The sequence below is a fragment of the Podarcis erhardii genome, assembly GCF_964252035.2.
Source record: "Podarcis erhardii genome assembly, chromosome: 7".
Lineage (NCBI taxonomy): Eukaryota > Metazoa > Chordata > Lepidosauria > Squamata > Lacertidae > Podarcis > Podarcis erhardii.
Window position 1 is genome coordinate 57,124,798 of NC_138511.1, and position 12,337 is coordinate 57,137,134.

At 47.9% G+C, this 12,337-nt stretch overlaps 1 protein-coding gene across 3 annotated transcripts in view; it reads right to left on the reverse strand.

Annotated features, from left to right (window-relative positions):
* Positions 1-859: 859 nt before the first annotated feature.
* The window catches only part of DOK4 (docking protein 4), a 34,095-nt gene continuing 22,617 nt past the window's right edge, over positions 860-12,337 (reverse strand). Inside the window, exons 6-8 of one of the 3 annotated variants that reach the window (XM_081872472.1) lie at positions 6,722-6,863; positions 5,256-5,379; positions 860-1,842 (exon numbers count right to left, since the gene is read on the reverse strand). In XM_081872472.1, the coding sequence (XP_081728598.1) occupies positions 1,769-1,842; positions 5,256-5,379; positions 6,722-6,863 (340 nt within the window). In that variant the 3' untranslated portion in view covers positions 860-1,768. The remainder of the gene's footprint in view (positions 1,843-5,255; positions 5,380-6,721; positions 6,864-12,337) is intronic. The other 2 variants (XM_081872471.1, XM_081872470.1) reach the window with 2 other exon arrangements.

A 12,337-nucleotide genomic window follows, 5' to 3' on the forward strand; every position in this document is an offset into this window, starting at 1 on the left:
AGTTGGCAACCCCATGGCTGCCCACCTTCAATGCTACTGCTGCTGTTTCCAGGACAGAGAAAGGAGCTGCTTCCCCCAGCGGGTGGGTGAGGGGAGCCTTGGGAAAGCAAAGGCCTTGACGACCATTTGATTGTCTGCAGCCAGTCAAGTGAAGATTTGAACTGATTTCCATTTTGTAGAGAACACTTGGTGGGGGACAGGTTGTGTGGAGGGTGGGGCCCTTTAGGATGTAAAACCTACCAGAAAGCTTAACTTTGCTTTGTGGGCAGGTCAGCCTTCACTACAACTTCCATCAGGCCCAGTTAGCACAGCCTGATGGAGGTTGGTAGTCCAAATCATCCGGAGGGCACTGGGTTGGTGACGACTGGGGCAGATCACTGGGGGTGGAACTAAGGGCGAGAGAAGCTTTCCTAGTGGAATGTAGCAAAGACAAGCCAATGCTAAACAAGGCAGCCCCAAGTTATTTCAGCCCCACCACCCGCAAACATCCATTGGGAACTGCCCTTGTCTGGGGGAGGCTTGTGCGTATAGTTCTATAATCTAGCACCCACGTTAGAAAAGGATGGTGAGCCCACCCCTTGCAGGCAATGAGCTGTCAATAAATATCCATAAGGAACAGCCGACGTGTGCACAGACTGAGTGAAACACCATCACTGCCTACCCAGTGCAGACCTTCCGGGCCTTGCCTGCTCCAAGCAAGCAGCCCACACTGAGATAGAGAGAGAGAGCACACCTGTGCCTCCCTCGGAAGGACGCTTGTGCAGAAGTCACAACCTGGAAAGGAAAGTGGCAGCTCCTTCTCATGAGACATTGCCACAAAGGTCAACTGTGTGTGGTCAGCCTTTCAAAGAAGTGGAAACTAAGCTCTGCAAATCTTCCCAAAGATCATAGGGGGTTGGACTAGATGAACCTCGGGGGTGGTCCCCTTCAAACTCCACAATTCTATGAAATCATTATTTTTTCAGGGACAAACACTTCTGTCGCCAGCAAAAGGACTGCTGTGGCACGGAAGGGTTGTTTTCTGGCCTCCCGAAGTCAAGCGAGAGAAGGTTTTGCTAGGCTGTTCTGCAGAAAGTCCTGGGTCAGCAGCGACAAGCCCCACCTGCCGCAAGGAGACCATGTGGCTTTTTTTCTCTGCTGCACAACCTGGTTCTTTGGCTACCATTCGGGAAGACTTTTTTTCCGTCCGCCTGCAAGTTCTCCCCTTTGGACTCGTAGCCACGGTCCCAACGGAAGAGAGGGAAAGGGCAACCCACCTGGCCGTCCGTTTAAAAATCTCACCAGAATGGCTAAGAAATGTGCATTCCTGTGGGGGGTGGGGGAATCTCTTGATATATAGAATATGCACAAGCAATATTATATATTTAAAATAGTTTTAACAATATATAGCTAGTCCTCCCCCTCACATCCAGGCTCTTCCTTCCATCCCAGGCCTGGTAGGAGTTTGCCTGCTTGGCTGAAGTTCCTTCCAGGCTGACAGGGCTCAGATCCTCTGCTATGAACATCCTCCATGGGGGCAGCCTCTGTGCAAACGTCGGAATCTCCGCCCGTAGCTGAAAAGCTGTCCCCAAACCCTTTCCGGAAAGGCAGGAGCAGGCACTGGACCACAAAATCTTCGGTGCTGAGCAACAGCACTTGTGGGCTGAGCTGGCCCTCTGCCCGGGTCTCTCCCTCCATCCAGGGCTGCATCACTGTGAAGCCGAGCTGGAGTCTTTGCTGTCGTTCTTCCCGCTTTTGGGAGCATTTGGCTTCAACAAGATGAAACGGTTCAAGAGGTCAGTCTCTGAGCTGGCCTGGGGCCCCGAGTACGAGTCACCTGTGGGCAGAGAGCAGACCTCGTCTCTGTTTGGAGAAATGCATTGGTGTTAAGAAGAAGGACATAAGAAGAGCCTGCTGGATCAGGCCCACAGCCCATCTAGTCCAGCATTCTGTCCTCACAGCGGCTGATCTGTGTGAAGCCAGCAAGCAGGATTCAAAGACAGGAGCACTTTCCTCTCCTGTGGCTTGCAGCAACTGGGATGCAGAAGCATCGCTGCCTCTGACTGGAGGCAGAGCATAGCTATCACAACTAGTACCATCAATAACCTTCTCCTCCATGAATGTGCCCAGTGCTCCTTTAAAGCCATCTAAGTTGGTGGCCATCACTGCCTCCTGTGGGAGTGAGTTCCACAGGTTAACTATGAGCTATGTGAAGAAGTTCTTTCAACATTCAGTTTCCCTTTGTCCACTTTTTCACACACTTCTATCATGTTCCCTTCGCTACTCATCTTTTGCCTTTACTAAAAGAAAGCCCCAAATATTGTAAACTTTCCTCATAGATGAGTTGCTCCATTCCCTTCATAATGTTAGTTGCCCTTCTCTGTCTGTTCATTTTCTAAAACTCTGCAACATCCTCTTTCAGATGAGGCTACCAGAACCGCACAAAGCATTCCAAGTGCACGTTGTGCCCTAGATTTGTACAGCAAATGATGATGGAAGTGAATCTGATCAACAAACCCATGTATGTTTCAATTTGACTGACAGGTCAGGCTATTTGACATAGCGTAAGCTGTGACCCTGGAAGCCCCTGGCTTGAATCTCAGCTCTGCCATGAATATTGGCTTATCTTACAGGCTCATTGCAAAAGTATCTGAGATGCAGATAATGTTAGTCCTATTCAGAGGAGACCCAGTCAAATTAGCAGGGGTGACTTAACTTAGGTTCATTCATTTCAGTGGATCTGAGGCATTCAGAATGCTTCTGCATGCGCTGCATAACTTTCAATTTTTATGATTACTCATTATATTGTCATTTTAACCAGCCTTAGTCAACCTGGTGCCCTCCGACTGTTTCAGCCATGCTAGCTGGGGCTGATGGGAGTTGCAGTCCACAGCAGCTGGAGGCAGCTAGGTTGGCAAAGCCTGGTTTAAACACAGGCCATCTTTGATACCTTTTTGTTGGTGTATTCTAATATTCTAAAAGAATTATGGTGTACACTTGTAAAACTGTCCAGGGAATTGTGGGCTAGAGAAGCACTATGTCATAGATGAATCGAACCACAAGATAGAGACTGTTTTGGCTGAAGGACGGCACAGAAACATCCCAAATAAAGACACAAATCCACTGGGCACAATCTTGCCAAAGTTTAAGCACTTTTTTTCAGTCCCATTGATTTCAAGAGAGAGACAGAGAGATTTACAGATAAGCTCAAGGCCCCCTGTGCAAATCAATAGGGCTTAAAAGTGCTTAACCTCCTTTGGATTGTGGCCATGGTGTTTTAAGATGCCAATACAATATCTAACGTAACTGACGGCAGAGCAGCATCAAAACATGACATTAAATGAGGGTTGCCCTGTCAGCTTTCTGATATGTAGAGGCATCCTAAATCCAGAAAAATCTCATTTGGCCATGAAAGTCACTGGGTGACCTTGAGCCAGCCACCGTCTTCCCTCAGCCTGACCTACCTCACAGGAAACAAATTCCTTCCAGTAGCACCTTAAAGACCAACTAAGTCAGTTCTTGTATGAGCTTTCGTGTGCATGCACACTTCTTCAGATACTTCAGATGTATCTGAAGAAGTGTGCATGCACACGAAAGCTCATACCAAGAACTGACTTAGTTGGTCTTTAAGGTGCTACTGGAAGGAATTTGTTTTGTTTTGACTATGGCAGACCAACACGGCTACCTATCTGTAACTACCTCACAGGGTTCTTGTTGGGAGATTAAATGAGGAGGCAGAGAACCATGTATGCCAACCTTGAGCAACTCAGAACGACAAATGAAATGAATCAATGAATGGATACTATGCTGTATTGTTTATCTATGCTCTTCAATTATCTTTTTTTCTTAAATTGTTGAAATTGTGTCCATTGCATACTTATACTTGGAACTGCTTTCATATCTATCGATACTAAGCAGACTATAAATGACTTAAGTAAGAAACATGGCTTAGTGTGCAATCCTATACGTCTCCACTGAGGTGAGCCACTCACAGTCTGGCAGGACTTATTCCCAGGTACACCTGTGTGGCCGGGGTAGCCAGCCTGTGTCCTTTTGGGGGTTACTGGACTCCCATCAGCCCCCAAAGCGACCATGGCCAATAGTTATGGATGATGTGTGTTGTATGCTAGGAACATCTGGAAGGCCACAGGTCAACCAAGATTGCAGCCTTATTTTACCTTTCTGCTTTCTTAGCTTCATATTCTGCCCTTCCACCGAAACGGAGCCCAGAGTGATTAACATAAAAGAACCCAAATAACATTAAAAATGTTAATCAGAGCTAATTTTAAAAATTGCACCAGTTAATACCTTTAAAGTTTTAAAAGGTGCAGGATGATTAAAGCAAAGCTGCCTTTCAGTGAAAACCTGTTTACAAAAAGGTCTAAGCTCAGCATTACAGATTTCAGGATCTACTCCAGATCACCACCAGAAGCAAAATTATTGTGCTGTTTTGCATGATGAAGAGCCCTGGAGGAAAGAAGTTAAGTTCCTTGAAAGCAAGGGAAGCAGGCTCTGATTCAACATGACACATGTAGAGCCCTTTTCAAAAAAGTGAAACTCCAACCACCAGCAATTTTGTAAGATCTTGAGAAAGCGAGATCTTAACTTTTTAAAAAGGGGCAGCTTTAATCCAGGGATACCAGTTGGCAGCCGAAAGGCTGGATCTGGCCTGCAAATCCATTTTAATCTACACCCCCCCAGGAGCCACTCTACCAAATTTGAATCGCAAACCCTGAACACCAGCTGCAACTCTGTTAGCACACCCTGCGAATCTTTAGGGTCACAGAACAGAGACATAATGCAACGAGGTGAAGAAGAAGAAGAAGAGTTTGGATTTGATATCCCGCCTTTCACTCCCTTTAAGGAGTCTCCTTTCCCTTCCTCCCCCACATCAAACACTCTGTGAGGTGAGTGGGGCTGAGAGACTTCAAAGAAGTGTGACTGGCCCAAGGTCACCCAGCAGCTGCATGTGGAGGAGCGGAGACGCAAACCCGGTTCCCCAGATTACGAGACTACCGCTCTTAACCACTGCACCACACTGGCTCCTTGTTGGAGTCAATGCAGGAGCTGGATTTTGGGAGATTTTCTTTTGGGGATGGGTGGGGGAGAGATAAGGAGAAACAGCTGACTCCTTGCACCCCCACCCCAAAGCCTACACTTTCCAGAAACACACAAGTGCCTACAGATTTTGGGGGTTTGGGTGGGAGACAACAGGACAACTGAATTCTGTGGGAAGCCCAGATTCGCCCCCCCCCCACTAGAGAGCAGAAACTCACCACTGTAGTTTGAGGATTCGGCAATGTTCTGCGAGCCGGTGATGTGGTGCCAGTAGGCGCTGCGTGGCAACATGGTGGTTGGTGTGCAGGGGTAGGAGTAATGCTCTGTGCCCTTGTTCAACAGCTGGAAAAGAGGAGGGGGAGTGTAGATTTTAGGAATCAGAGTTGTGCACAGTGGAGAGAAAGAATGGCAGGTAAGGAATGCTGCAGTCTGGGAAGAGTTGAGATAATAATACGGCCAACATTGGCAGGGGGTGGAAGCTGGAACAAATTACTGGGGTCTGGAAGGTGGTCCAGAACCCAATTATCTTTCATATGTTTTGTGCAGGGACAGCCCATCCCGTTTCGCTGCCTGAGGCAAAATGGAAAGGTGCCGCCCCTCTCAAAGCCTCACGAGACCCCAGGGGTGGGGGCACAATCTTGCCAAGCTGGCCCCTCCAGTTGTTTTGGACTGCAATTTGCACCAACTCATGGGATTTGTAGTCCAGGGGTCCCTTTACCTTTTACATCTGGAGGGCTGGACCAGGCTGGCAAAGTCACCGTACATTTAAGGCACTACTGGACAGCTTTAAACTGCCATGGCTCCTCCCACAAGAATTCTGAGAGCTGTAGTTTGTAAAAAGGGAAGAGAGTTGCTAGAACATCCTTGATCCCCTCCCAGAGCTATAATTCTCAGAGTAGTTTAACAATCAATCCCTGTTCAAAGGAACTGTCTGGGAATTGTAGCTCTGAGAGGGGAATAAGGGTCTCCTAACAATTCTCAGCACCCTCAACAAACTGCAGCTGTTTAGAGAGGCAGGATACTGCTTTAATGCATGCGGTGAATGTGGACTAACTGAACTTAAGTGTTTGGGCTGATGTTTTAAAGGTGTCACAAGAGTCAAGGAATCTCTCCAGGCATCCCCTCAACTGCCGCCTGGGGGCAACCATTCCTGCAGCGGAGAGCTGGGAAGCAGAGCTCACTCTGTCAGCTCTGCTGTGACAGGCTAGCCACTAGCCCCACCAGGCCTCCTCTCCCTTCAACGGTCACCAGGGGGCAGCCATTCCACCAAGCTGCCTCAGTGGGGAGAGATGGGAAGAAGGTGGCTTGTTGCATCAGCTTTCATCCAGTTCCTGGAACTGTTTAGAAATTGGTGCCTGAGTTCTGATTTGAATTTTCCTCTTCCTTTCCCTTCATTCTTTTAGTTTGTTAAGCACACGGGTAGGGATTGCACAGAAACTGCTCTGGGAGCCTTTGTGGCCGAGGCACAAGCACAAATGCTCCAAAATAAAATAATCCAACCAACCAACCTCCCTTTCATACTTGCCTCTGTGCTGCAGCATGCTGAATGTGTACAGGTCTGTTCTTGCAAAGCACCAGCTGTTTTGGAGACACCCACTTCCATATCCCCAGTGCCAAGGGATGGCTAGAGGCAATGAAAGCCCCCTACATCCCACATCCACCTCCCCTCCAGCCATGAGCTCACCCTCACATTCTTCTCCATCTCCAGAAGGACGCGCTTGTGCTGTTCAGCAATGGCTAAGGTGGCGCTGTGCACCCTCTGGTAGATCTGCTCACCCTCCTGGGTCTGAAAGGTATACAGGCCTTCGCCGGCGTCACACATCCTGCTAAGCAAAAGGGCGGCAACAGAGAGCAAGAGGTCAAAAGCGGGACCCCAGTGAAGGGGTGCACAAACCTCATACCGGCTGCTTCCACCCCATCGGTGCTGTTCATACTGTAGTTGTCCTGTCTCCCAAACTCACACTTGCACCATTTACACCTCACTCCTGCATGGACTTCACAAACATGTATGCTTACATCCCTTTCTCTCTGCCCCACTTAAAAATCCAGTACAAGAGCTTCACAAATACATTTTGCTTTTTGTTTTGTTTTTGTGTTTGCTTACAGTTTTTTTTAATCCCACTCTTCAGGTGGAAAAGGATTGCGGAGCTGCTTACAAATGCCAGTGCTAAGAGAGGCTCTGTTTTCAGGCTTGCAATCAAAAAGACATGGCACAAAAGGAAGGAGGATTGGGAGGGAGGAGGAAAAACACTTAGGAGCTATTTCTTAGTTACAGAGTTCTTGTAATGACCAGGCGAAATGGAAAGATTTCAAGTATGGAAGGAGCCAAAGGGATGCGCTTTAAGGGCTTGTGAGACTGTGGTAGTTTGCCAGAGCTCTCCTGTGCTCTGCTGAAGTTTGGTGCCTGCAACCAAAAGGTCCTTCCTACCAAGTGCCTTCTGAGCCCAAGCAACTGGTCCACGCCTGCCTGCTTCCACCAGCTCATCAACTCTGACAGGACTACAATCCATTCCCTACCCATATGACAAGTGTGTGGAGCATGGAGTTGTGACCCTGTGTAACACACACAGGCTGCAATGAAGGTGCCCACTAATGCACCCCCAGAAAAGAGGCCACAGGAATGGCACATACTAACTTTTACATGCAAAGGTAGAATTAAGCATAAATATATTTCATCTCACCCTACTGTGGAAGACAGTGACCTGGTGATCTGCTTAGTCTGCAGACCAGGGGCTTACTGGCCTCTTGGGTTCTCTCATCATAAAACTGGACTTGGACCAGGTAGTCATGCAAGTAGAGGATGTTTCTAAACAGAGGACTGTCCTTTAAATTAGGACACAAGGCCACCCTACATCCACTGTAATCCAAACACAATCCCATAGCAAACACTGCTCAGTGCTTTCTGAAACTGTAACTAAAACAATTCATTTGTTGTTACTTCTTAGAACTCGGACTTAGAAGCCAGACGATAGATTGCACAAATGGGCAGGCTCTCAGATAGGAAATTGCACCTACTCAGCTCCTCCTTGGTCATTCTGCTGCCAAGCTAAACTAAGCTAAACCATGGTTTTGCTTAGCATATTGTCTGAATCTGGGCTCAGGTCCAGTTCTCCCCGACAAACGAGCTATAAACCACACAGCAAACTTTGGTTACAGCTCATAGTTTGGCCAGAGAGAGCTAAACCACAAGTGTGTGTTCAGACAACACAACCTTGAACTCAGACAGGCTAATCCAACAATGGTTTGGTGCAATGCAGCAGCAGCAAAAATGGTCGGGGAAGAACCAACAATCTGGCTGCAATCTCCTTTGTAGAAGTCCACACCTTTGCTCATCCATACTAAACCATGGCTTGGCTGAGTGTTTCATGCAAAATGGGCCACAGGCTATTTGAAGACCCAAGGACAGCTGAAATTATTTTATGAAGTTGACTTGGGGTTGTTTATATAGACTGGTGATAGTAGAGTCCACCCTTTTTTGAGCCTGGTGCAGTTTCCACCAAGGCTGGGAGACTGGGAGCATCTTGAAGGCTCACTCAGTTGCTCCTTTGACCCTGCCCCCTCTTGTGAAAGCATTGCTCCTCTTCTGTTTTGGAGCTAACTATAGTTAGCACTACATCTGCCCCAGCATCTTCCCTAACCATGATCATCATCAAACAACCGTTTGCAAATATGATTAGAAGCAGATTTGCAAATTGTGTGGCTTGGGCTAAGCATGATTAGCATTGACATCGGCACAGAGTATGGCTTGCTCTGAGACAAACAGTTCCACTGAGCTGTATGTGCAAAGAACTGCAGCCTAGCATTTGCCCAAAGGTGCCCAGGGAGTCTGAAGGCCTCTCCAGACAACCTCTTTATTGAGCACTCATCCCGATTTGCTTGCACAAAGCTTATTTAGAGATTAGATTATATCGAACCTTTTTTGAACTTTCCTTCTGATTTGTTCGCGGCGAGGTTATATGAAAATGAATATTCATTCTGATTTGCTTGTGGGGTTTTTACACGCCTTTCCAGTAGTCATCCATTCTCCCCACACTATTCAGTGCACTTCCCCATCACTTTCCAAACAGTGCAAAGACTGTTTTTGACCAGACAGAAGTTTATAAAATTATGCATGGCATGGAGAAAGTGAGTAGAGAAAAGTTTTCCTTCCTCTCTCATAACACTAGAATTCGAGGACATTCAAATCTGCAGCAGGTAAAACAAACTACGTCTTCATGCAGCACAGTGTTAAACTATGGAACTCACTCCTGCAGGAGGCAGTAATGGCCACCAATTTGGGTGGCTTTAAAAGAGAATTGGACAAATTCATGGCGGAAAAGGCTATCAGTGGCTACTAGCCACAATGGTGGACTTCCTCCACTGTTAATGGCTGCATGCCTGATACCAGCTGCTGGAAACTTAGGAGGGGAGAGGGCTCTTGTGCACAAATCCTGCTTGTGGGTTTCTCACAGGCATCTGGTTGGCCACTGTGGGAACAGGATGCTGGACTAGATGGGCCATTGGCCTGATCCTGCAGGCTGCTTTGATTTTCTTAGGTTCCCCCCGCCTGCTTTTTTAGTGGATTTGTTGTGCTAGGGTGATGGAACACTTTAATCCATTTTAAACGTGCAAACCTATAGTTCTGGTATGTGCTCGATTCCTTCCTGCAAAGCAGTCATGGAGCATGTGCCCGTACTGCCCTGGGCACAAGGCGCACCACGGCCGAGGAGGGTGGATGGCAGCATTGCCGTCTAGTCTCCTGCTCTCCTCCCCACTGAGCTATGGCCAGGAATACGGTAAGTGCTGCAGCTAAGGCACAGTTCCTTCTCACTCTGAGCCAGGCTCTAATGAAGGAGCCTGCTGTGGGGGAGCCTGTTTGCACCCCCCTCACAAAATTGTGCCCGGGGCTGCAGCCCCCACCCACGCTATGCCTCTGCTGCAAAATCCCAACAGCCTGGAGGCACTCTGATGCAATAGTATTGCACCTGGATAAATCTTTTGAATGGGTTATGAATTATCCCTCTATGGCAAAGATCTGAGATCCTCCCACACCGGGAAAGAAAGAGGTGAATGGGACCTCTGCCTGGCTTGGGAGTTTTTCATCCTTATAGTATAGTGGGTGGGTTATTCCCCTTCTCCCCCACTACCTTGCCAAAGAAACAAACAGCTTTATTGTCAGAACAGGCTGTTCCACAGCCTCAGAGCAGGGTGGGACGGGGCTTGTTGGAAGAGTTCCTCTAATCTCTCTATAAAAGCCAGGCATAATGAGTCAGTGAAGGTCTGGGATAAAAGGGAAAGATCAAATTTCTTTCCTTTGTAGATGGTAATTAGCTGGAGTCACTAAGAGGTGCAGACTGGGATGGTCTAAATCAATTTGCAAAGTTCACAAGGTAGGGAAAAGTCCGAGTGTTTCTGGGAAAAAGGCTTTTTGGGGTTTAAAATCCTGCCATGGAGTGAGATGCGCAAACTACTGGGCTTCATTGCATGGCTGTAGTGGGGGCTACAGGGCTGTTCCCCCTGCCCCACCCATCCACCCACAATCGCTGCATGTGAAAATCCATCCATATGGATTCCTGTCTGGCTGCACAGAGCAAAGTCCATATGGGACTTGGGGGACATAGGAATCTGCTTTACACATTGGCCCTGTCTAGATCAGTATTGCTGGCACTTACTGACAACAGCTCTCTTGTGCTTCAGATCTTTCCCATCCCAATTAGAGAAGCCAGGGCTTAAACCTGGATCTTCTGCCACATCATCCAGTCAATTGGCATGGCTAAGGGAATGGAGGGGATGTGGAAGAGCAAACCCTCTCTACATGCATTCAGAAAGCATGTGTGAGGCACAACTTGGGAGTGGAGTGTGCCCACTGCACCTCTGACCTGAAGCATCAGGAAGTTCTGAAGGGGCTATGTGTGTTTGGATGTATGTGCTTAGAAGGCTTTTCAAGGTGGGCTTCCAGGTTGTGGTGAGACTTCAGTGTGTTCATCCAAGACCATAGAGAACTTCTCTTCAGACCTTCCTGTTCATCGTGGGAAGTCCAGGGTGGATGGTTGCAGTGGGTATGCCAAGCACACACAGGGACACAGGGCTGGTGCACATGCTGTCCATCTGTCCATCCTTTAGGGGACCTCTATTCCCCTCACAGAGCTACAGTTCTTGGAATGGATTAATGGTCAACCCCTCTTCCCAAGGAACTCTGGAAATTGTAGCTCTGTGTAGGTAAGGAGGCAGGCAGGTGGGGACTGGCTGACGGGAGATGGAGGTTGCTGAGGCAATGCCCCATTCATCCAAATGGACCAGCCTCCACTATGCACTTGGGTGGGTGGGTGGGAATCCACACAGACTTGACTTGTTCCTTTTTTTCCTGCTTTCCTTTTAGTACAGTAAGTCCTGCCAGCCTCTCCCGAGGCTTTATGGAGATCTTGATTATGTACCAGTAAAATATCCATGTGGAAAACATTAGCTTGGAAAATGGCTTTGGAATAGATTCAGTGTCTTGGGGATTTCCCTCTCAGAAAATCCTTGGGGAAAGCTGAAATCATGGGAAGACCTGACCCACTCTGAATGCTGCCCAACCAGCCCCTCAGTGCCCTCCAGTCTTCCCTGTGGCCAGTTCCCTTCCCTTTCCAGCAGCTGTGGCCTAGTGGGTGGAGGCAAGTTGAAGGGAGAGAGAGGACTGCTCTTTGGGTTTTTCTTAGGCCCCAAAGCAGCCTTCCCCAATCCAGATGTTTTGGACTGCATCTCTCATCTGTCTCATCACTCCCACCCAGTTGCAAAGCCCAGCAACAACACTAACTGAAATAAGCATGCCCTTAGCAGCTCCAGAGAACTACATGTGGTAACAATCCACTGTCTGCCTCATTTTTATGACTGCTACCACCTTATATCCATTTCTGAGTGGTTTCAGTCTCAGCAGGTCAATATAAGAACTTTGTAAGGAGTGGTGCCTGGATTTTCTTTTCCCTTTCTCCCCCCCCGCCAGCCCTCTTTCCTTTTGTATCCTGCCTTTCAGATTGCAAAAGCCTTCCATTTTGTTGATCTGCAAGCAATTTTGGGAGCCTCTTTTTGCTAAAGCATGGGGTACAAACCTTGAAAAGAAACAAATAAATAAGAAATCCCGCCTCTTTCACAAAAATCTCAAGATCTTTCCTTACAGGTAGGTTAAGCTGAAATACTGTGGATGGCCCTAGGTCATCTAATGTGATGTGCTTCACAGTGCCAATTCTCAGTGGTTATGGCCACTGTGCAGAGCTGGACTGATACTTTAAATTATTCCCAAGTTTCAGAACACACACACACACTCCTACAACCAGCACGGCGC